Below are 25405 nucleotides of genomic sequence, written 5' to 3' on the forward strand. Positions count from 1 at the left end.
CCCCAGTCAGATTAACAGCAGTAACTTCTGAAGAGACCCCTGCTCTCCCCTCCAGGAAACTGCTGTAAACCAAAATCTCCAGTATGGTTTTGGTTCTGGAAACCCTGTTCCATAAGGAGTTTCTCAGCTTTTCCTAAGGCCTGGTGTCCTGAATCAAGTTGAAAAGCAGAAGCTTCCATTAAAAAAAAAAAACAAACCCAAACAAAAAAACCCTATGAATTTGTGTGTAATTTCCTAACTTTGAAGCATTATGCTTTTATTTACATTACTTTTTAATTTTAAGGATTTTCAAAATGTTTCATATTTCAAAATTTGCTTTGAACAGCAGATGCAAAACAACTCCTGTAGGAAATGTCAAGCTGAAATGTTTTCACATAAACCAAAGTTACAAAATAGCCTCCTGACAATAAATCTTTTAAAAATCATCCTTCTAATCAGAAGCCTCCCTTCAGAGGAACTGGCGTTTTTGACACAAAACGTCAAAATTCTTGACAGCCCTGCTCCAGAAGTTGGGGGTTATAAATCAGGACTGGAAAGGAAAAATCCACAGAAATTCAGCCTAGAGACAGAACTTCTTAATCCTTATCTATTCCTTTTGATGCTCAAGATCTGTGAGGTTTGTCTTTGCCCATCAGTGCCCTTGGATACATATGAGATGCTCTTGGAGTGGCATTTACCTGGTCCTTAAGGCATATTTGTCTTACTGCTCATCAACACTCCTTTGGGGAAAAACTTCTTCCATTGCTGAAAAGCTCTGCAATCAAATATGTGTACTTTATCAGAGCAGTGGCAGGGAAAATGCACTCCCTGCCTCTATTCTCCCTCAGGATGCTGATTGTTGGCTACCCCCCTTACCACCAGTTTGGGGTCCTAATTTTATAAGGTTCTTTCAGCTCTTTGTTCTACTATGAAGTACTGTGAATTCCCTTCCTGTTATTTTACTGACACAGGCAATTGCTCCTAAGTTACTTTCAAAGGGTAAGACAGGGTAAATAATTACTTATAACTGGAGGAAAGTGTAACAATACATTAAAAAATTCATAGTTTGATTCTGTCTCTGCATTTCTCCCCTGTTTTGAATGCCAGAAACTGATCTGCTGCTTGGGAAGTAAGATAAAATCAAACCTGTTAGTTTCAGGTTTAATAAAAGCCTCTCTTTTTTCTCTTTTATTGCTTCTGTACCGATAAGAGTCTTTGTCTAAGCTTTCCTCTTAAGAGCATGAAAGCTTCTGGCACACCTGATATTCTTTTTAATGTAGAAATTTGTCCACCTGAATAAGCACTAAAATTACAATTCAGTTTTGTTATCTTCATTTAATTGTCATTACTGTATTTATTTCTTTTTATAGTTGCTGTCATAATCCAGATAACAAGCAAATCCCCTTATTAATTTCTTTTACAGTGATATAGATGTTCCTTTTCTTACATTAATGACTCACCTTTCCTGAAATGGGTAGTTTATTACTGATGGTTGGTGAAAAATCCACAGATTTATAGTGGAAAAGGCTGACTTGCATGCAAGTCCAAATGTATATTATGCTATAGCTGAAAACAGGATTTAATTTAATTATTAAATATGTACATTCCTTTGAAATCTGAACAATTTTAGCTGACTCTTCTGGCTCTTATCTGGGTATCCAAACTTGTGAGAAATGTGATGTACAGTCCCCTATAGCACTGAAAATCAAAGACTTCTTTTTCTAACACAGATTTCTCCTGTTAGCTTGAACTCTGCTGAACAGTTAAAAACTCAAAAAGTTGGTTTTCCTTCCCTGTAATTTCACCTAGTTCCTCTGAATTTTCACCTAGTGCTTCATGTTTGACTAGAGCATAGCTTTGTTCAGGCAGAGCACACAGAGGAAATCTACATTTCTTCTAAAGAGAGTTGGAGATACCTCTTTTACTGAGAGTGAATGAATTAAGTCTAGGTTTTGGCATTATTTTAAATTATCAGTTAGTATTATTTTTCCTCTCACATTTCATTTTTTCTTCCCTTTCTGTGTATGTTCCTTTTCTTTATTTCTTTTTGCTTTCTGTCCATCACAGTGAAAAATGAATGAAGAACCAGTTGCTTTCATTGTATTGAAACATTAACCCAAGTTTAAGACTCCTTTACACAAGTTTTTACTGACATTACAAGTTTCTTGCATCAGTATAGATCACATCCTTTCATATAAGCATAGTTGCAAGTACTTCCATGGTGCTCCCTGGGTCCACACTCCAGCAGAGGTACTGTTGAAGCTCTATCTCCTTTTCCATGAAATTACTGTACAAATGCAGCATTTCAAATCCTGCAACAGCACTTAGAAGGATAATTACCTCTCCCATTAATGAGTGTTAGTCTCTTTCTGGGATGATTCATTTTACCATCCTGCATCAGTTAGCCTCCAAATTGTCTTAAGCAAATGCAGTGGGAGGAGGTAAAACAGTTCAAATAATTTGTCTCTGCCAAACTGGCTGGTTTATCTGTGTGATTGGAGGTCCATGACCAGAACTGTCAGCAGAGGAGAATCAGGTAGGCATAGTAACCTTTCCTTCTGGCACCTCTGGACTTTGTTCATCTACAACTCAAATCCTTTACTATGTACAACTGAACCTGAAATGCCTACCTTGTTTTTTAACCTTAGCAAATGCAGCTGCTCCACATATGGGGGTATCTGTCCCTGGAGTTCAGAGTTGTTGAGTCCCTTTCAGAATCAGCTGAACATTCTCCAGGTGATGTACATTTTCACTGACTAAAGGAATGTAAGGGTTTTGAAGTTTGTGTACCTCTCAGGAGGCGAGTTAACCTTGCCTCAGAACTGTTTGCAGTGTTAGGTTTGTGGTTGGACTTAATCATATAAAAGGCCTTTCCCAGAACAAATGATTCTGTGAAAGGGGCTGCATTTCCCATCTTTCCCATCTGCATTGATGATGCTGATGTAAAATGAAAGTCATCACACAAATGGAAGAAAGATAAGCATCTGCAGTGCTCTTTAAAAGATGAACACAAGTAGAAGCAAAGGGGCAAAGTAGAAGCAAAGGTTTCTTGAGAAGAAACAAGTCTGAGCTGTGCATTGTCTGGAAGGGGGCTGAACCACAAAGAACTCGACAGTCCCCAGTCAGCAGATGAAGGGAACTGTGTTCAGAGGTGGTTTTTAGTCTGAGGACCTGTGTCAATCTCTTGATGCATCTAAATGGATAGGTGATCCATTTATAAATACTCATCCAGTGCTGAAGGTGGCTTTGGGGGTTGGTTGGTTGGTTTTTCATGGAAAATACAATATATTGAACTAAAAGGTTAAACCAAAAACTGGAATAGTGAAGCTGGGAGGAAAACATACTCAGGCTTATGGGAATTTAAAGGATTCATTGTTGATGTAGAGACACAGCATTTGTCTTAGAGGGCAGAGCAGAGAGGGCACTGCTGAAGAGCCTGGTCTAAGAAAGTGAGCACAGAGCAGCAGACCTCCAGCTGTGGTAACTGAGGGATCATGGCACATTCTTCAGTTTGCTTTATTACATTTAAACACTGTCAGGCAAATATTGTTGCCAAGACACAGTCCAGAATGTGAGGAAGAGGTGATGCACACTCCCTCCAGGACATATGGCAGCTTTTAAGGAAGTGGGTCCAATGTTTGAGCCAAAAATGGCAAATGGTGTTTCCAACAAAAAGGACTCACAGTAGGTCTGTGCTTCTCTTTTTAGACTCTATTTCGCATGAGATGCTCCAGTAGAAGAAGAGAGTGTTGAGGTGAACACCCCATGTGCGGAGACACAAGGCTTGACTCCATTTTCTCAGAAGGCTGATTTATTATGTTATATATTATACTAAAACACTACACAAAAACTATACTAAAAGAACAGAGAGAAAAGAAGGATCAGAAGGCTACAAAGAACAAGAATAGAATACAATGCATAACAAGAATCCTGGGACTGCTCACAGCCTCAACACAGGTGGCTGTGATTGGTCATCAAGTGAAAACAATCCACATGGACCAATGGAAGATGCACCTGTTGCATTCCACAGCAGCAGATAGTTATTGTTTACACTTCTTTCCTGGGGCCCTCAGCTCCTCAGGAGGGGAAAAATCCTAGCAAAGGATTTTTAATAAAATATCATAGCTACAAGAGAGCTGGAGAGTTGGACCCCTACAGCACCAGGTGGGAATTAATCCTTAACCTCTAAATTTCAACCTGTTAATTTTCTATAGGTTTGAGACAGGAAACTCTCTATGCCATGTTCATATATGCGGAACAATACATCCAGTATTTGTTCCAAACTGGTATTTCTGAAAGGCTTAAATATGACTGTCAAATCCAAAGCTGTTACTGAGTTCAGGGAATTCTTGAGTCTCTTACACTTCGTGTATGCATGTCTTTAACACAAGCATTGCCAAACCTGTCTCATTCAGAAAAAGGAATTCACAGGTAAGGGGGTTCTATTTTTAGCTTTTAGGGAATACAAGGAGCTGGCAACCAAAACAGCAACAGATGGAAATCCTCTTGTGTCTGCTCAGGAAGAACATTCAAAGACCTTAGGCCATGTTTAAATCTCAGCAATCCTAATGAGATTTTGGTCACATTTTGGAATATGACCTCCTCAAAATAATTGGTTAAAAAAATTAAGCAAACTGTGTAGAAAATGAATGCTCTTCTGAGGTCATTTCCCTTTCTTCCAGCAACTGTTTCTTCAGGATGAGAAAACAGTCTTTCAAATAGAAAATAAGCTGGAACAGTGTTTCATGGATTTTGCCTGTATGTTTCTGCAGCTGGGCAGCAGCAGATGTGCTGGGTGGAGAATGCTCTGGGCAGAACTGGGCAGATACCACATTCCAACAGCCACTCACTGGTGAAACTGGTAGGCTTTCATCCTCACCTCTCAATGCAGTGAAAACAATGCCAGCAATGCCAAGGAGGACTTGAAATAAATTACTTTGATCTGTAACCAAGCTGTCCTGACAGTAACAGAACAGGCTGTCAGTAGCCTCATCTGTCTTGCTCCCGAATCCTGCCACTCTGGAAGGAGCCTGCCTTCTCTCAGTACCTGCTGGTGTGAGACAGTGAGCAGTCCTATTCTCCCCTGCATCCTTGTGCTCCTGCTGGCAGTGTTTCAGTGTCCGGCCTGTCCTTCCTGTAAAACCTTTGGAAATCCTGTGAAAACTGCAAGATGACTACAAGCCTTTACCACAAGGGCCCTTGGTGCTTAAAAATGTCCCTAAATTCCTCACCTCCCCACTTCAATTTGTTCAACTTTCTAGAACACCAGCATGGTGAAGGGAGGCCTCCATATGTATTTTAGCTGGTTTGTGTCTTCCTTTATTTATCCACAAATTTCTCGCAGTCCTTTGCATTTTGTCCCATGCTGATTCTTGCTGTCATTTTTGAAGACTGTCCACTGTGTTCCCAGGATCATTTTCATGAGCGGCAATCGCTTATCACTGCATTGGTAATTAGGACTGTCCTCCTTCCCCCCGGACACCCTCTGTGCTCATTGTTACAGCGTGTCCCTGTCATTTTGTCACTCAGCGCAGTAACCATTAGGGTTGGCCAGCTTTCAGCGCGAGTGTCCTGAACAACCTGGTGGGTCACCAAATTCCATCATTTCAGTACTCATTCCCTTTTCCTGGAAACAGCCCGAAAGTGCTGAGGCTGCAGAAAGAATCCTTCCAGCAGAGGAAACGTGTGGGAAAGTGGAGAATCTCTCGGTATATTCCTACCCTCACTGCGCTCCCCTTCAGCGTCTCACCTCGTTGCAGCCAAGTCGATCGGGAAACCTTTGGTGAAGGGCTCCATGAAAACTCCCTCAAACACCTGCTCCCCTGACGGAGCAGCTTCCGTCCGTGTCCCGGGGCTGCAGCGAAGGCGGACACGGCCCCGGGGATCCCGCCCGCCCCCGGCCGGCTCCAGCGCCCCCTCGGCTGCCGAGACCCGATTGCAGGTGCCCCGACACGCTGGGGCTGTGACTATGGACCCGGCTGGATGCCGCAAGCAGCTCCACCGAGGCCGGGAGCAGCCGCAGCCCGCGGCAGGCGGGGTGGGCTTGGGGTGGGCGCGCTGCCCCAGCTGGCGCTGCCCCTGCTCGGCGCTGCCCGTGCGGCCGTGCCGGGCGCCAGGAGGCAGCGCGGGCTCGGTCCCTGCACCGCCCGCCCGCCCGGCTCCGGGGTAATCATTAACAGGGCCCGGCCGCCGGCTCCGCGCCGCTCATCGCCGCCCGCACTCGCCCGGGACCGGCGGCCGGGCACGCACCGACCCCGCCGCCCGTGCCCAGCCCCGGCACCGCCCGGGCTCCGCGCCGGGGCCGCCGGCCGCGCAGCCATGGAGGGCGAGGCGAACGGGACCCTGCACCCGTCCTGCGGCTCCAGCGAGCCGCCCTACTCGGAGGAGCTTCTCCGGAGTAAGTGCGGGGCGGGAGGAGAGGAGGCTGCCCGCCGGACACCCGCGGCGGCCCTGCCCGGCAGCGCCCTCGGCACCCAGCCGCGGCGGCATCTGTCCCTGTCCTCGTCATCTGTCCCTGTCCTCGTCATCTGTCCCTGTCCTCGTCATCTGTCCCTGTCCTCGTCCTCGCTGCTGCCCCTGCCCCTGTCCGTGCTTCTGCCTCTGACTGTGCCTCTGTCCCTGTCCGTCCCCCTGTCCCTGCCCATCCCCTGTCCCTGCCTGTGCCCCATCCCTGCCCATCCCCTGTCCCTGTCCCTGCGTGTTCCTTCGCCGTTCTTCCCCGGCGAGGAAATCCCCGAGCGGAGGCCGGCACCCGCCCGTCCCGGCCGGTCCTCCGCCTGTCTGCGGGCCGCGCTGGCTCCGGGGCAGGGCGAGAGCGCAGCACGGCCCGGCCCAGGCCCGGCTGGGGATGGCACAGCGGAACCGGCCCCTGGGGCTGCGCCGGGTCTCAGGCTCCCTCCGGTGAGATTTAAGGAGTGGAAATGTGCACTGAGACCGGCACTGCCCCGCCTGCAGCCAAGTCTGGAAGTGTCGGGGCTTTTTGAACGAGGTTAGGTTAAAGAGGCTGGAGCGGAGGCTCTGCTTTGCCTTCCCATAGGCTGCGGGTCTCACAGCAGTTCGTACTGATGATGAGCATGAACTTCTCCTAAATTAAGCATGACTCCACTTTTTCTGTATCTGGAAACACATGCCTTGGAAGCAAATGCACTTCAGCTGTCAGTTGTGGGTTAAAGTTGATACCCATACCCAGTGTCAATGGAGACATAAAACCTATCACCTATGGGTAAATGTTGAAATGTTTAAGGGAGAAGCAAAAAAGATTTTGGTGAAGACACAAAGTTTTATCTCAGGCTTGGTATATCAGAGGTTTTTCCTTACATTGCTAGTGTGCCATACAAAATTCCCCCGAGCTTCTAGTAAGTTTGCCTGCCTAAGGAAGTTACATGTAACATACCTGTGAGCATATGATGGAAGCAGAGAACTAATACTGAGTGAATACATGTTTGCTTGTAGCCTGCCTGGAAAAGTTCCCAGATTATGTATTTATTTCTGCTACATATTTGTATTTATCGAAGGATATTTGTCCTGGAACTCCCCTTTTCTGAAATGGACTATTGCATAATGCTTTCAGAAGGTGAAGGCGTATTCTTCCTGCCTGCTGTCTGTGGATCCTGGAAAGATTTAGTCATGAACTTCAGTACTTGAATGATTCTGTGGAGTCAGTGGTCTGCCTGTGTAACTAGGGATGAGTGCAAGTATTTGTAGGAATAAGGCAAAGAAGCCCCTCAGAGATGGTGTTGTTACATTAATGTTTGAAAAGCTTATGAAATAAATCAGAACTGTCTGTTTTCTTTTCTCTCTCTGCAGGCCTTGACCTACCAGGGAGATTTCTCTTTGCAACCTTGACTCTGATGACGCTCATTGCCATTCTGGTGTTTATAGAGGAAGCAGTCTACATCTACAGGAAAATCCCCTCCTCCAAAAGATCAATCATAATTTGGATTAATGCTGCAGCTCCAGTAAGTTAACATGGAAACAAGATAAAATTCAGTGCTGAAAATAAGGCTTCCCTGAAAATCCACAGGAGCCATGTGAGCTCTCTGCCCTTCATACAACCTTCCTCCCTTTTCTCTGTAGGTGATCTCTACTACTTCTTGCATTGGCATGTGGGTTCCTCGCTCAACAATGTTTACAGATTTCACAGCAGGAATGTGAGTATTCTGCTTGTTTCTAGGTGTTGCTCCAAACCCCAAATTTCTTCCCTTTAAGCATCTGCTGCTCTTGGTAACACAGTCATTCTGTAAATTTAACAATTCAGTAATTTCTTTGTTTGAGTTGAAATCTCTTGGCAGCTCTTTCCTGGGAGGTGAAAAATGCTGAAGCAGTTCCCAGTGCTACAGTCCCCTAGTGTGGGAATGTCAGTATGAAGGATCTGTGGCTCACATGTAATTGATTCCTAGGACTGAGTCTCTTTGGAGCAGTAGTCTGTCTCTCCTCTCTCTGCATGTCATGTGGAATGAGAGTCTGGCCTGTGACTTCTTCCCTGCACTTTTACTAATGATGAGCCCTGGAGGTCTATTATTAATGGTGCCAAGTGAGCCCCCAATGAGCACATCAATGTAAAAATGTTCCACAGTTGTCCTGATAAAAGCACTTTATGTGTGAGCATGACAGCTCTGGCATTCACAGAGGAGAAGGGAGAAATGTGGTCCCTGCTTTGTGCAGGTGATGGCACAGCCCTGGTGGGCAGGACCAAGTAGGGGTATGCCATGGCCCTGAGCACTCCACATCTGGAGATGAGTAAAAGATTAAAAGAGGAGGGACAAAACAGTAGTAGGGAATACTGCTGGCATGTGCCAGTGTGTGCAGGTAGTGCAGATTGCCAGGAACTTCCAACAATCCAGTCCTGTGGCACTTCAAGCATGTTTAAATTCCCTCTTCTCCCTTGCCTAAGCTGCAGGCAGTGCAGCAGAGGACCTCTTTTATTGATTGGATTTCCATGTTTGGTGGCATAATCTGTAGTTCCTGGGTAGGGTTGAGAATGTGCAGCTGGGGAGGGAGGGAGAGGTGGGGTTGCAGCAGTAGGTGCTTTGTCTGCAGAGGAACCACACCCTGCCTGGGCCAGCACATTCAATGATAGCTATGTATGTGAACCTAGCCGTGTTTGTTTGTTGAAAGCCATGTTTGAGGAGCAAGAGGACTTCTTCTAAAAAGTTGGGACTAGTGAGAACTAGATAACTTATGGAAAAACACAGCCAGAATGACTGGGGCCAGGAAAGCCTGTGCTTTAACACCAACTCTGCCACCAGCCACCAGAGTGGCTTTGGAAATTCCACGCCTGCTCTGTGCCTCAGTTTATTCCTCTTTCAGTGAGGGTAGGGCAGTTCTGCTCCTCCAAGGTGATAGAAAGCAGAAGGTGTCTCAAAGACAGAGCTAGAATGTTTGTTGATTGCGAAGCACAAGCTGTGAAAACCCTGTACAGGAGGTGGCACTGGCCTGCACAGGCATACGAGACACACAGGCAAGTTTAAGCTGGAATTCTCTCCCTCTCCTAGATTTTTTTCCATAGTTATCCACAAGTTCCTGATGATGATGATTAAAGAGTGTGGAGGGCAGAAGGTGCTCCTCAGACGGTTTGAAAATGGTCACTTCACCATCACCACCGGCCCCTGCTGCTGCTGCTGCCTCTGCCTCCCTCGTGTGCCCATCACCAGGTGAGTCACCCCTTTAGGATTTCCCTTTAAGGAGCTTGAAAACGGCTGCTGGAGTTCAGCCAGCTTGGCAGGGCCAGGCTTACAGCAAAGTTTCCCCAAAGTCAGTCTCAAGACATCTCAAACTGTTTCTTTTAAACAGCATCCTCACTCTGGGGCTGTACACCACCACTAATTTATTTTGTGTCTACAATGCAGAGGTGTGTGGGAGGAGAAATTTCTACTCTAGAAAACCTAATAATTGACATTTCAGTTTCTTTTCATTCCAGAAGGGAACAAGTGTCTTGAGATCATGTATTTTTTCACGAGCAGAATTGTCAAATGGAGGCTCTCTTGATAGAAAATTTCTCTCACTTTGATAAAATGGAAATGTTTCATTCTGATTTTGACTTTAAAACTACTTTAGATTAAAATACTTTTTAGAACAAAAAGTAGATGTAATTCTTGTAAAGCTTTGTTCTCAATGAAATGGCATTATCTGGTGAGGCAAAAGCAGATGTTTTCTTCTTCTAAACTTAGTATTAAAGCATCTTTGAGAAGGGAGGTAAGGATGGAGAGCTACAGGAGCCAATGTACTGTAACACAAACCTGTCCTCCTCTGAGCACAACCTGGTGGAGCTCCTCCTCTGGTTGGTGTCACCCCTCACTACAGAGCACTCCACAGCCTGGGAGCCTTGTGTATTTCCCTGACTTTTCTACTGGCATAGAGCATGGGACTGTTTCTCTCATTATAAGCAAAACCTGAGGGACTGAAAAGAGACTTTTCTATGAGGGTATGGACTTTAGTGTCAGAGGGTCCTAGGGGACTGTACAATCTGTTTAGAGAAAAGCAGCAAACAGAACACAGCATAGTGGTTTCTGATGCATTTTCAAAAATTCTATTTTTTATTACAATAATTTTTCCTTAAACTGCCTCATTTGGTATTAGAATTTAAACTTAAGTTTCCATAATTTTTAATAGAGTATAGGTTGTATTTTTAATAGAGTATAGGTTGGGAGTTTGGAGAGGATCCCCTACTCTCCCTTGCTGTTGTTCAGCCCAGTAGCAGCTTATGCAGGATGATGTCAACTAATATGGACTCATTTCAGGGGCTAGACAGTGCCTACTGCTCCTGGCAGGAAGGACAGCTGTCTGTTGAAAAAAAAAAAGGCTTTAAATGGCTTAGGCCTCCCTCTCCAGTGTCTGTACCTCTGGGAAACCCATTTGCTCTCTGCTTCTAACCTCTGTCCTTTTCCCACTGCAGGGTACCTTTTTAAAAAAAAGGCATTGGCAAGCTATATGAGAGAAAAGTCAGTCTCACATTCCTTCCATAGGTATCCTATGGGGAAACAGGGAGCTACCCCAAGGGAGGGATTAATTATTTAAAAAAAACCCAACAATATATATCTGCAGTCCTGGGGAAAACAACAAGGTACAGCTGAGGCAATATAACAATCCACACAACAGGGAGAGATGGGGCAGAAGAGATCTGGTGATCAGTAAAGGTGGGCCTGTATTAACAAGGGAAACAACTCATGGCATTGCAGTGACTGCACTCTTTGTCAGATGTGTTATTCTTTAAAGCTCTCTGGGAATAATAAATCTTTGGAAAGGTACACACTAAGTGGGTGGCCCATTGCAGGTCTTTCCACATGGGTTTGTCCTGTTGATAATCCTGTGGTTACCAGCTATATTCATTGAGCAATTCCTGTAATTCCTGGTTCATAGCTATATCCTTTAGCACACTAAATGGCAGCCTGTTGTCTGTGAGACATCTCTGATGGCAGGGCCCAAGGAACTCCAGTGAAAACAACACTGAAAATATGGGAAATAATGCACAGTAACAGACTAAAACATGAGGCAGCTGTAGCTGCTGCAGCTTCCCCTGTGAGAGCTCAGGTCAGTCAGCTTCCATGCCCTCTGTTAGAAAGTTCATCTGCCCCTCTCCTGGTGGGCTGCAGTGCTGGCTGGCCAGGTTACAGGTGTGCTTTGTAGTGACACTTTATAGTGACAGAAGTGAAGGAATCCCGAGCTCTCCTGCCGGCCTTGTGCAGTTTGCCCAGGGGGAGACTGTTCCTTTCTTCTGTTAGGCTGCAGAGGGGCAAGCCCAGGTCTTACATGGTACTCTTCAAGATGCACTGAAAAACCACCAGTCCTTTCACCTGGGTGTCTGTGATCCCCTTTCTTGATCTACCACAGGACTAGGAAGTGGCTGAACAGGCTGATTTGTCCAATTTCATGGGAGGACTGAAATAATAAGACAACAAGGCAAAGGCAAATGGCATCATTGTTCAGAAACCGGTTATGCAGCTACTGTCTCTCTGGCTGGCTTCAGGGCAGAGAAAGACATCATGTTTTGCCCAGCCTTGGTTAGTATGTACTTGCTGCAGAGCAGGAGAAGTACTATTTTTGTAGAGACTTTATTAAATAAACATTGGGAAATTCTTGGAAATATTTTCTAATCTTGAAGCTGTTCCTCCCCAGATTTTAGCCACATGCTGCAAAAGTGGAAAAGTTTTTGCAGTTGACAGTATCCAGAAAATGTTATTAAGGTTACTAATACAATCTTGGCCTTTTTTTTTTTTTTTTTTTTTTTTTTTTTTTATCCAGGCAAACCCTCTTTTGGCTGAAGCTGGGCACCTTTCAGTTTGCTGTCTTTCGGCCTGTGCTCGTATTTTTATCAATAGTGCTTTGGACTAATGGCAATTACGTTCTTTACAATGTAAGTAACTATTTTAATCAGAGAAGGTCCTCAAAATCCATAGGTTTCAGGGCTGATGTAACTATCCTGGCCTACAACTAAACTGTGAAATCTAGGACCATTTCCAAGTGAGTCCTTGCTGTATTCTTTTGAGACCTGAAGCATATAATTTCCTGACATCCATGATTTCTGCCTTCCTCAACTCTCTTGGAAAGAAATTTGGCATCAGGGGGGTTGGGCATCAGATTATACATTTCCCAGCTGGTATGGTTGGAATAGCAGGACTGCAAGTTGCCCTGTTGGATCTATCTGCCCTGTGTTTTGTAAGGTACAGCCTTAAGAAATAAGTGTACATACTGGCATGTTAACAGGAAGCCTAATTCTATGTTTTTCAGCGAGACATGGTGATTTTTATAGCTGTGCAAAGTGAAAAGATAGTACTGTACTTCTGCTTTGTACCATGTAACCTGCAAGATGATGGAGAAATCTGTATCTGATAATGATTTGGCACCTCCTGGATTACTCAGACTAACAGTAACATTTTTGTTGTTGTTTCATGGTATAAAATTAATGACCTGCCTGAGAAGTCAGGCTGAACATGCTCTCATGAGCTGTTGAGCATTGCAGGTGCTGCTGGGGTCTCTGAAAAGGCACACACTCCATGGCTGGCAATTGCAGCATGGAGGGGTTGTGCCACTTGGCACCTCCCCAGGCTGAGCACATCTCTGTGTTGGTGCCTGCAGGAGGAGAGCCTGTGCCAGCACTCCAGTTGGTGCTGGGCAGTGTCCCCATGCAAAACCCAGCAACTGCTGCTGCCACCAGCTTTCATGCAGATAGAAAAAAGCATTTTAACATCATCCAGTTCATAACTTCCTCCTGGAAACACTGAAGTAAGGTTGTATAAGGCTGTGTGATTTGCTTCTCAGTTGTCTCCCAAAGGACCTGCGCTGTGGATCAGCTGCTTCATTGGTGCCCTCACCCTTTTTGCTCTGTGGGCAGTAGGAATCATGTTTCGAAAAGTTAGGATTCTCCTTAAGTGTAAGAACATTATCCCAAAATTTGCTCTTTATCAGGTGAGAACTTCAATATTTCTGGTAAGAATTTCTCTTATCTGCTGACACTGCTCTGCCTCTCTTGTTCTTGCTCCTTTGTTGAAAATTTATGGTATTTTTTCCCATTAAATACACTGTGCAAAGCCATATTTTTACCTGATTAAAGCTGCATCCCTTTGAAGCACTCTCCTTGGCTGCTGTTCAGTTTCACTTGGAGCCAATTTACCTCTAGTCTCAGGAGTGCTGGAGAGGTGAAAGCCATGTAAAATCTGTCTATCTTTAGACCACTGAAATCACAACAGCACTTTCTGTGGGGCTTGAAGGAAGCTTTGTAGCTGTGGTATCCTGAAATGCAATGTTAAAATGCTGGTGTGTACCTCAGAGAGGAGACGTTGCATTGTGCAGGCAGCTGTTGTTTGAACTGCTTCAGCATTCCACAATATGCTGTTTTAAAAGGGTTTTTTTTGGCCATTCTGTACTTCAGAATTAGATAATAGTGAAAATACTGGCTGCAAATCATTAAACAGTAAGGAACAGAACCACATAGGTTAGATTGAAAAAGCACAGGGACAAGGCTACCCTCTCCACATCACTCTAAATAGAGTCCAGCAGAATCCTTGGATATGTCCTTCTTGAACAGGACATGCATCAAGGCTGGTGCACTGAGGTTAGGTACACTATTAAGCACTAATAAAGGCAGTAAACAGGATGGTCACACCTGCAAAGCTGTGCTAGGGTGAATTCAGGTTTGGGATGGCAAACTCTATTGATGTGAGGGTTTAGACTCAGGCAGTTCCACCAGCAGCTACAGAGTCACTTGGATAACTCCATGGCAGCAAAGGTCTGGCTCAATCTAATGTGATGAGCAAGTGGTGGTTGCTGAACTCAAGCTGTGAAGAGTCCCTCATACCTTCTGGCAAAGAAGCCAGTCTCATATAATTGGGGACCACAATATCTCCCTGCTTTGGCAAAAAGAGGAGACAACAGGAAAAATGTTCTTTGAGTCTTTCTTCCATAAACAAGGAAGAACATAAGCTCATAAGCTCACGGGTCAAATTAACAGTCATTTTTTAAACATTGTTACCTATTATCCAGAACTCAGTATTATTTGACATCCCTGCTGTGAGGTCTGTGTATAATGTACCTCCCAAATGAAGGCCTGAGAAGAAATACTTTTCAAGTCCAGGATTAATTTAATACTCCTATTCAGAGCAATATCATCCTGACCTTAAGATGAATTCTGCAGAATGGCAGGCACCCTGCTGGTAGTGGGGGGGGGGAAAGGGAGGGCAAGCAAGGAGGAATGAGGCAAAAGAGGTTCTGTTATCAAAGCAGAATTGTGTGAACTATAAATTGTTGTGTGAACTGTAAACCCCTTTCTGGTAGCTAAGGCATTTGTTTTCCCTTTCTGGTGCAGTTTATTGTCATTCTGAACCACCTGCAGACCACTATTATCAACATATTCGCTACACAAAAAATCATTCCCTGTGCTCCACCACTCTCCTCTACAGCAAGAGGATCATGTAAGTTTTTTGAGGGAAGAATGTTCTTAATTTACTTATAAAAGTACCAGTTCATTGTTGGTAATGGCAATCTCTGGTATTTTCCCAAAATACAAATTTCATCTAGCTTTTGGAGAATCTCATTTTTTAGTTTAAAAAACAATAACAAAAGTTTCATAGCTCTCATGATTTTGGAGAGCAAATTGATAATGAGAAGAGCTGGAATCAGAAATGAGAGGAAAAGAAATCAACATGCATAATTACTGTTAAATCTCTTGTATTTTGGATGCAAAATTTATTGCATTCTTATTGATAGGCAATACTGGAATTCTGTAACTGATGTCATTGCTGAGTGTGAGAGATATAGGGACAGGATGATAGAGTTTGTTCCTTTTGCACAGGTGAAAATTAATAAGCCAATTATTCATTTTTTTGTCTGATAGTAATTTCCCCTTTGGGGGCTTTTCTTTGTCTCCCTTTTTCTTTTTTGGCAGACATAGCCCAGCAGCTGCTCATCATGGAAATGTTTCTGATAACTGTAATCTCCAGGGTGGTCTATCGGAGAAAATACCATGACCTGGAGCCTCCGGAGTGTGTGGCTGAAGAACCTGGGGACAAGAAGCAGGCTCCTAAGATTATCCTGAATGGTGCAGCTGTTGAAGATGCAGTGCCAAAGGTTTAGAAGCTTCCTGTGCTGCTGTTATGCAGGAGCTGTAAGATCACCTTCAGGAACTTGTATATTCTTGCACCAAAAATAGCCACTGTCCATGTCAGAACATGGCATGAGTGCCTGTGAGCTGCAGTACTGAAAGACCAGTAAAGATAATCCTGTTGATTCTCCAGCCATGTGTACATGGTGTGAGGGTTTTGACACCATGTAATTTACTAAGGTTTTATACCATTTTATACTGTTACTGAGCACTTGATGGTGCCAAACTGTCTTACATTATGATTTTTAAAAAATTATTTTTAGCTATTAGAATGGCTACAATTTAGAGTTAATTCAGAGTAATTATTTTTCATCTTTTTTGACTTTTAAAAAATCTTATTTCACCCTGGATTGCTGTCATATGTCCAACACAGCATTTTTCCATGCTTCCTCCATTACAATAGATTATCTCTCATCTAAACCATGAGATGTACTAATTCTGATCAGTAAATATAGTCTCATGTTTGTTCTGAAATCCCCAAACCCATGTGGATTCTCCACCTACAAAAAGAATGATCTCTCTAGGGCAAGATTTTTTACATTCCTGGTCAGTTCACCTCCTAAACTGGTAAATACACAAAGTTACTCTTTGTAAATATGTCCGGTGTTCTTCCTGTGGACAGCAGGTTCTCTGTCACTGGCCTGGAAAAGGAAAGTAGGAGATAGAGTCTGGGATATCTTCTGGTCTGTGATGTTACATGGTGCTTTGGTAAATGGGGATAATGACACTCAGGATCCCTGCACTAACAGTCTGTGAGCTTGGGAGTGATTTGAAGGACTGTTGGGGTGCTGGTCACCAGAGAGCTGAACATGAGCCAGGTGTGCCCAGGTGGCCAGGAAGGCCAGTGGCACCTGGCCTGGATCAGCAAGATGTGGCCAGCAGGACTGTCCCACTGGTGAGGCCACACCTCAAATCTTTTGTTCAGGTTTGGGCCCCTCGTGACAAAGAGGACACTGAGGTGCTGGAGTGTGTCCAGAGCAGGGCAAGAGAACAAAGCTAGGCAGATGGAGTCACAGGATACTTTGGGTTGGAAGAGACCTTTAAAGGACATCTAATCCAAGCCCCTGCAGTGAGCAGGACATTTTCACCTAGATCAGGTTGCTCAGAGCCCCATCCAATCTGACCTTGAATGTTTCTAGGGGCAGAGCACCTGCCACTTCTCTGGGCCACCCATTCCATTATTTTACACCTCTCACTGTAAAAAATATCTTCCCTATATCTAGTCTAAGTCTATGCTGTTGTAGTTTTTAACCTTTATCCCTTGTCCTGTTCAACAGGCCCTGCTAAAAAGGGTGTCCCCATCTTTCTTGTAGTCCCCTTTAGGTACTGGAAGGCCACAATAAGGTGCCCTCTTCCCAGAGCCTTCTGTTCTCTAGGCTGAACAGTCCCATCTCCCTCAGCCTGTCTTCATAGGCTGAAATGCTCCAGCCCTCTCATCATTTCTGTGGCCCTTCTCTGGACTCACAGACTCACAGGGTGGGGCTTTATTTATGGCTCACATTGAATTGAAACATTGCATTCAGTTTGGGAATTGGTGGGAAGTGAAATATACTGAAAATAACTAGTGAACCACCTGAAGTAGAAATTTGGGCTGACTTAAAATGTTTTTTTTTCTTTCTGATTGAGGTCAGAAACAATATTTTCTTTAACAACTGAAGGATTCCATTATAGTAGAAAACTTGAATTATTTTTGGTTTGAAGTGGTTGATGCAATTTTTATATTTAATTTTTTTTTTTTTTTTCTAAGTAGGCAGTCTTGGACTGCATTAATTTGAGAGAATCTGCACTTTTCCCTTGAAAAATAATTTATGTGAAAATTTTTACTCTGCATTAGAGTGAGTGCATTAGAATAAGTTAGCTGGGATCTGCTAACTTATTCTTAACGTGACAAATCTTCTTAATGTATTTTAACATTATGACTATTAGCATATTCCTAATGTTGCTTTCTATCAGTGCAGTCTAGGCCACAGGTACATACATAGGCTTGAAGAGCAATACTGAATTTCATAACAGCATTGGGGATGGTTGGCTGCGAGTACAATCAGCTTCAAAATTGGAAAATAAAATATTTTGAGTTGGTAAAGCATCTTTGTGTTTTCTGTAGTGGTTCAAGGGAATGTTTTGATGGGTGGGATCTGTGCCATGGAAAAGCAGATCCATGTGGCATGGAGAGTGCATTTGAAGACAGATGGAGTGAGTAAGAAGTGTGTCTGTAGGTCCAGAGGAGACTGCTGGGGCACAACAAAAGTCTTCACTCATTGCTGTTGGGCTGGTATCTGTCATGTCTGTTAAATGTATCTTGTAAATATCAGTGTGGGCCTGATTTAGCCACAGGTATTGCTAGCTATTATGCTTTTGGATAGTTATTTAATACTTGTTGTGACCTTCATCTGACATATTTCAGCAGTAAGATGTACTGTGGTGATTGTCAAGCAGACTTTGGATTTGGCAGCAAATCTGTTTACTGTGTACAGTCATGAAGATCTCATTCCAAACATCACCTACTTACAGAAGCCTTTTCAGAGCAAAATTAGACATACATTTTCTTAAATATATGCCTAAGAGCTTTCCTGAGTTACAGTTTATGTGACTGTAGCAGTATGTGTGGGTCTTATTGTTACAAATTTTGTTTTCCTTTTTTTGTTTTTAATTAAGACTCTCTTGCCCTCCTCTGGCTCAGACCAATAGCTGTGTCCTGCCTAATGGAGGAGCCTGGAAACAGGTGGACTCCACTGCAGGGCCTGCATTCAGGTACTCCTGAAATGAAAACATTTCAAGTCACCACCTCCAAGCTGGACCTTAATCAGTCTGGGGATGGAAAAACAAAACAGAGTGCCAGAAATTCCTTCAGTCTCAGTTCTGATAACCATCCCTTTCAGATCACTTTCAACTATGTGTTTGTGATTGAAGTATTTGAAAACAGTTGACAAGAGCTAGAAGATAAATTTCACAACTCGTTTTTATACAGCTGTAGTAAAGTAATAAATGTTAGGGTGAGTGCATAACCTTTATGCTTAGTTTGCCTGGGATTATTGTGTGAGGAAGGGTAAAGGTAATATTATCAGTGTTTTCTGTGATTAACGACATTAAACAGAGATAAGCATACACAGAGGTGTGTGGTTGAGGAGGCTTCAGAGGCTTCTCAGGCACGTGGAAGGAATTCATTAGAACATGGGAGAAGAAGAGTCATGTGCTTTGGGTGTCCATGTGCTGAAGATGCAGGCAGGAGGGTGAACACTGGCCATGAAATCTCCTGGAGTGTCATGCAGGGGAATGCAGCCCACACACAAGGGGGGGAATCTCTAACACCTTGCAATGCTGCAGCAGTGGGCTGGTAAACAGAAGCTGCTCCGTGCTCTTCTTTTCCGCCTGTCCTTCAAGCTATTAATATTAAAGCAACACTAGCTGAATCCCTCATGTTTCAGCAGACCATGGTGTGGGCTCCTGTTGGCTGCAGCATGGTCAGTGCTGGAACCTTGAAGATGTTCCCTCAGCAGACCTCCTTGAAAGGCAAGCTTTGCCATGCCTTTGTGTTTCTCATGTCTCAGGCCTCTCACCAACGGCCTCATGACTTAATACCCAAAGGATGTGGTTCAGGAGTTAAAAGGGTGCTCTGCTGGCTATAGATCTTTTTATCCCACCCTCCAATTGTCCTGTCTGCTCCTTCACCCTCACATTTGCCTCTGCCTTGTTCTCTTTTGCTTGAGAAAAAATCATGTGGGTACCCATCAGGGAGGATGTGCAAGGGGGTAGGCTCATGCCTGCACACCCAGAGCCTACTTTCTATGCAATGTCTGTTTCCCAAGAAAAGCCAAGAAAAAATACCCACAGCAACCATCGTGATCCCCGGGTTCCCAGAACGGGAGCAGGGGAAGGATTTGGGTAACAGTATTAAGCTCTTAGAGAGCATCCAAAGGAGGCCACGAGGATGGTGAAGGGCCTTGAGGGGAAGCCATGTGAGGAGCAGCTGAGGGCACTTGGCCTGTTCAGCCTGGAGGAGATGAGGGGAGAGCTCACTGCAGCTACAGCTTCCTTGTGAGGGGAAGAGGAAGGGCAGGCACTGATTTCTTTTTTGTTGTGACCAGTGACAGGGCCCAAGGGAATGGCCTGAAGCTGAGTCAGGGAAAGGTTCTTCACCCAGAGGGTGGTCGGGCACTGGAACAGGCTCCCCAGGGAAATGATCACAGCACCAAGCCTGACAGATTTGAAGACGTGTTTGGACAATGCCCTCAGGGACAGGGTGTGATTCTTGGGGATGTCCTGCCAGGGCCAGGAGCTGGACTTGATGATCCTGATGGGCCCCTTCCACCTCAGCATATTCTGTGATTCTGTTGGAATACAATCAGTGGTAAATTGGACAAGTTAGGGCATAGGTAGATTTAGTGTAAGCAGTAGAGAAGCCCTGAAGACTCAGGGATAGCAGAGAACACAGCAGTCATTTGCTACACACCTAATGCAAATGCTAGAATAGGTCTGTTGCAACAACTCTGTCTCCATCTATTCAATAATTGGAATAATTTGAGGCATTTGGCTTCCTTACCCTTTCAAAAACAGTCTGACTGGTGCTTTTGCTGACAGCCATTCACATGTTTCTTCAGGACAGCTCATGAATCTACTTGCACCTTCTTAGCTCCCAGGTAAAATGGATGACTATTTTTAAGACACAGTTTTTGGGGGAGGAGGGTTAGATAACACACTAACCTCTCGACTGCTTTAGATCCCTTACAGAGCATTAGCTAGGTGATTCTAACAGTTGTCTGAATCAGCACAATCATGTTTGCTTCAGCAAAAGGGAGCCAAAGCAGGGAAATCTAGAGGACTATGTCTCTACATTGCACTGGATTGCAAAATGAAGACAATCAAAGCAGTAGATTGAAAGAGCTCAAAACCTATTTTTGCAGAATATTCTTTTTCTTTCTCCCCACCCCATTTCTCTATTTGTTGCCATTTCTTTGCATGCAAAAGCAGTTTGTTACACCTATACTGATGCCTATTCCTGAGAAATAATTGAGCAGTTGGTGTTCTGCTTAAGTCTCAGAATAGCCTTTACTGTTCTTCAAACAAGGAAAAGGAATCCCTACTGTGGAAAGTGCACTGAAAAACATGAAGATTTTATTCAATAGCCTTTTCATTTTTGTGAGAGAAATCAGACAAATTTTGACAATATTTTGGACAAAGTTTTGGTCAATTCTGAGGAGAGAGGGTTGTCCAAAGGCAATTTCCTTTTCATTTGCAGGTGTCTTTTCCCTTCATAACCACTCCTAGACTCCATTCTCTAAGACCTAACTGCCCAACATCCCTGATGCAGGTAGGAACACAGCATATGTAGAGAATTAGTGGTAGGATAAAATTACTTTTGTTTCCTTTAATGTAATTTAGCAGCTGAAAAGTGTCAGTCTCCCCCTCTAGAGATTCAGGCATCAGATCACAGTTGTCATCTGGGAACTAGGGAACAGTTTCCACACAAGCTGAAACGGTGCAGACATTTTGGAGAACTGCTCAGCTCTGAGAAAGCGCTGCCAGGCATTCTGCAGAGCAGAGCTGCAGGGAGAAAGGGAATGTTGCTGCCAAGGGACAGAGTATTGACACAGAGACAATTAGCAGCTCAAGGGCTCTCAGTGAGGAAAAAAAAAAATCAACACAAAAGAAAAGCATTCAAAACTCTGTAGAAGCAACACCAAGTAGCCCAATAATAGCAGCTGAGCAGTGTCAAGGCTCAACCCTCTCCAAGAGCCACAGAAGCCAAGCCTCCCCCCTTGGCTGAAGCAGCCCAGGCTGCCCCGGTGCTTATCAAGGGTGGCGAGCACCTTCCCTTGTTAGCTCTGCCCACGGCTTGTGCATATTGACCGATAAATCAGAAGTTTAACTCTTTTAAGCTGTGAAATCCTTTTTGCTGAGGCTTGGTACCTAGCAAAAGGGAGAGCTGTTCAGTGTAGGCAGCACCTCCTCATCTATCACCCTTGGCAAATCCCTGGCTTAAAACCAAAGCAGGAACTAGAAGCAGCATGGCAACAATTTTTGAATTCATATTAATCCTCCATTGCCAATTGCTGAAAAAGGTGAGTTTTGAGTTTCAGTGCCTCCCTGTTGCCTTGTCATTCCCAGCCAGCAAAGGGTGTGAGCTAATAGTTAAATTCAGTTCAACAAGTTCCTCATTAGGGTGAAATTACCTGAGTTTGAAATCTGCTAATTTTCCAATCAAGGTGAGTGTTTGCACTTGTGATTTGGAAATAATTAACACATGGTATAACATCAAAACCTATGTAAAGGCTAATGGTAGAAGGACTAATTTCCTTGGAATGAAAGTGGTGTGTCTGGTTTCCCAAGAGTTCTATTACTCTTTTTCAGTATGGGTATCTGCTGTGTAAGGTGTTTTTTGTATTTATTTAGACTGCTTCTCCACAGAGTTATACTTTTTAATGATTATTTTGTAAAATTAAACTATTATCTTCCAGGATTGTGAGTATGTTTTTTAAATTTGAAATGTGCTGTATTTCTTTCTTCTTTTTCCTGTTAATGCAGACTTTCCTAGAATTACTTGTTTCTATTTTCCCTAAAGGGAGACAATAAACTGATTAGGGGTTTAGCCTGACTTCTGCAAACATTCAAATGCACCTTCTCAGGAAACCCACGTTCTGATTCTTCAGAACATTCCTGGAAATGTGAATGCCCTGTAGTACTTAGAAAGAAAGGATGTCCAGGCAGGACAATTAATTAGGAAAGCAGATGTGTACATGGGTGAAACACAAACAAATGTCTACCTTAGTTTCAGCAACCCTGAATTCTAACATCCTGACATAGCTCAGCTGGTCAGAGCATGGTGCTAATAATGCCAAGGTTGTGGCTTGGATCCCTGTATGGGCTGTCCACATAAGAGTTGGACTTGATCTTTGTGGGTCCCTTTCAACTCAATATATTCTGTGATTCTGTATTATTGGATAACAGTAGCTGGTATAAACCAGGTAGTTTTTCTGCTAAACGATGCTTGTAGCTTAGAGCATGGCACCAGGACAACTCAGTGCATTAGTGACCTGTCACCACAGGGCTCAAAAAGGAGAGACTTCAATCTCTGGTAGCCAACTCCACCCAAGTGTTAGTCCTGGTGTGAGTGTACTGTGGCTTTTGACAAGCAGGGTGTGACTTGACGGGTACTGACAAGGAGAAGAGCCCTCTCCATGTGAGCAGGCAGCCCAGCAGAGGTCCAGTTTCAGCCAGGGGGCAGAGGCACAGAGTGTGGTACCTAAGCTCTGCTTGCCTACGACTGGCACGTGGGGCTTTTCTTTGCTTTTTCTCACAGCATTGCCTTTAAACTCCTAAGACCTCCAAGCAGAGGCTTCCACAAAAAAGAAAACCATCAAAGGTAGGGAAGATTTAAAAGACATCTGATCTCCCAAAGCTTTGTGAAGCAGCATTCTTCAGCCAGAAAGACTGCCTCGAGAAGCCCAGGGATGGAAATGTGGTTCTTTCTGGGCAGCTCTGTCTTCTCACTGGTCCACAGATATCTATGGCAACTGTTTGCACTGAGATAGGAATTGTGTTCCAGGTAGTTGTGAGTCAGCTCTCAGGAATTCCCTTACTGGACTAGTATCTCTGGCATTTAGGTAACATGCTTTGATTGAACATTTCCAATACCACAATGGTTTGGAACTTTCTCTTCTCAATGAATTTCTGATGACTGTAAGTAGAGTTTGCTTTTCTTCTTTCACAGAGGAAGCATTTGTGATGTGTGTCCGTGCCCGTTCACACTGCTAGAACTGCTACACAGAGGTGGTAGGGATTTGCATTTTCATGCAAGCAGATGACTCCCTTTCTTGGTCAGTTTTGCTTTTTTATAACTCATTGCCTATGAACTACTATTGCTTGTAGGAAATTCTGGGCTGCAAGTCTCATATCCCTTCTTCTATTGCTCTGTTTCTGTTCACTGCCTACTTTTGTTCATGACATCAGCTGCTGTGGCTTCTGTACTTCACAAGAAATTGCTCACCTCTGATCTGGTTGCTTTGGTTATGGGCAATATCTCGTAAGTCAAACACCCAGAGCTGTGAGACCACCTTCTTTTCCTCCTCTTGTGTCGAGCATCCCCCACACTGCTCGTATTTAATGTGGTAAAGACAGCATGGCCAAGTGAGTGAGAAGGGCTAATACATTAACACTCATGATTTAGATTGGAGATGATTGTTTATTTTCCTGAAGCTATTTGTTCTCCCGAAGCTGTTTGTTTTCCCTATGTATACCTTACCTTCTACTTTTAAAAAAGATCAAATTTCAAGTTATCGCAAAGTAATGTTGCCTATTTCACTCTGGTTCTTACTGAGCAGATATTATGTTACAAAAGACACACCTGGCAACTTGGGTGCTGGCTTTTGGCTTCCTTTCCGCCTCTGTCAAGGTCAGGATTGAAGGGCTAGAGACAGTATTTTGTGTTCGGCTCAAATGTTTATTATTTCCTATCTATATTACAGTCTTACAAGTCATGAGTTCTACAGCATTCTACTAACAAGCTACAACATGGCTAACTATCCTTCTCTATGAGGTCTTTTAAGGCTAAACTATCCAATTAAGAAACGGTACCTAAATTATTTTCACTTTTAACCCAAAAACTGACCACTCATGTCCCGCAATGCAGACTTTTCTGTCCAATTACAAAATACCACCCAAATCCATGAAGAAGAAGGTGAAGGAAAACAAGCAGCCACTGTCCTAAAACCTCCATTTTGCTTTATATATACTGCTATATTCTAAAACCTTAAACTCCAAGTTTTCCACCCTGTGATATTACACACTCCTGTTCAAACTACACACCCGTAATCCCAGTGCCATCAATCAATTTTGGAAGCCTTCTCCACAGCCCCAGGTCAAATGCAGTGTTCTGTGGGTCTGTACACCCGTAATCCCAGTGCCATCAATCAATTTTGGAAGCCTTCTCCACAGCCCCATGTCAAATGCAGTGTTCTGTGGGTCTGTGCCTTTCAGCACATAAAGTTTAAAATTCTCAGCATCCAGGATTCCAGCACCTGGGGATCATTTTTCCTGCAGTGCCAGCTGCCTTGGGAGTTGCTGGAAAACCCACACTGTATAAGCAAAGGAAGATCAAAGCCTTTAGGTCATCTGGCAGACCAGTCCTGCCTGTTGTCTGCCTGGGAAATGATGTTAAGGAGATGAAGCTTAAGCAATAGTTTTCTTTGTCTCTTATCCTTTGAGTTATATGCTGCTTTCTACTAGGCAGACTTTTCTTTCATGCTCCTTGCTCCCTTTGAAATTCTCTTCTTGGAGGCCCAAAGATCGCAGTCACCTGCCCCAGACCACCCGGGGAAAATGGCCCTTAGTGAAATGGAGGATATCTGCCAAAATCCCCTTGTGAGATGCTAGCTTGATTGCTGCCTGCAGGGGGCCCAAGGCATCTCTGAGCCCCCAGGTAAGTAACTCAGTTTAAGGTGGTCTTTGCTGTCAGTATAATTGTGTCAGAAAACCAGATGGCTTCTGGAAGCTGATAGCTGTCTCAAGCCACCTTCTGCTTTTGATATAAATTGCCCTGTTGTTTAGTGCTGGCCCAGCAGACAGCATCCCTTGGAAGGCCACGGGGAGGTGTGTGTTTTGCTCAGATCCTGAACAGCCAAAGTGGCTCCTCACGTTGCGAGGCAGCAACCAGCAGCAGCCAGGTGCCACAGAACCAGCTCTCAGGTGAGCCTCGCTTCTGCCCTGCACTACAGCTTCTGCAGCAAAGCTGCATTCATGCATCCCTTACAAAGGAATGAATTAAAATTGTTCTTGTAATGATTTTAGTGGGATTTTGGATTGCTTTTGTAACACTAAAAAAGAGACAATGCTAGT

General features: G+C 44.1%; 1 protein-coding gene across 1 annotated transcript; it reads left to right on the forward strand.

The window, feature by feature from the left end:
- Positions 1 to 6297: 6297 nt before the first annotated feature.
- On the forward strand, positions 6298 to 15546 carry LOC121356267 (organic solute transporter subunit alpha-like). Its single transcript, XM_041472497.1, has 8 exons — positions 6298 to 6376; positions 7786 to 7937; positions 8056 to 8129; positions 9474 to 9632; positions 12220 to 12331; positions 13237 to 13383; positions 14780 to 14885; positions 15359 to 15546. Exons 1-8 carry the CDS (start codon positions 6298 to 6300, stop codon positions 15544 to 15546), a joined length of 1017 nt encoding a protein of 338 aa, XP_041328431.1.
- The last annotated feature ends 9859 nt before the right edge of the window (positions 15547 to 25405 follow it).

The sequence above is a fragment of the Pyrgilauda ruficollis genome, unplaced genomic scaffold (assembly GCF_017590135.1).
Source record: "Pyrgilauda ruficollis isolate IOZ18807 unplaced genomic scaffold, ASM1759013v1 scaffold29, whole genome shotgun sequence".
Taxonomy (NCBI): Eukaryota; Metazoa; Chordata; class Aves; order Passeriformes; family Passeridae; genus Pyrgilauda; species Pyrgilauda ruficollis.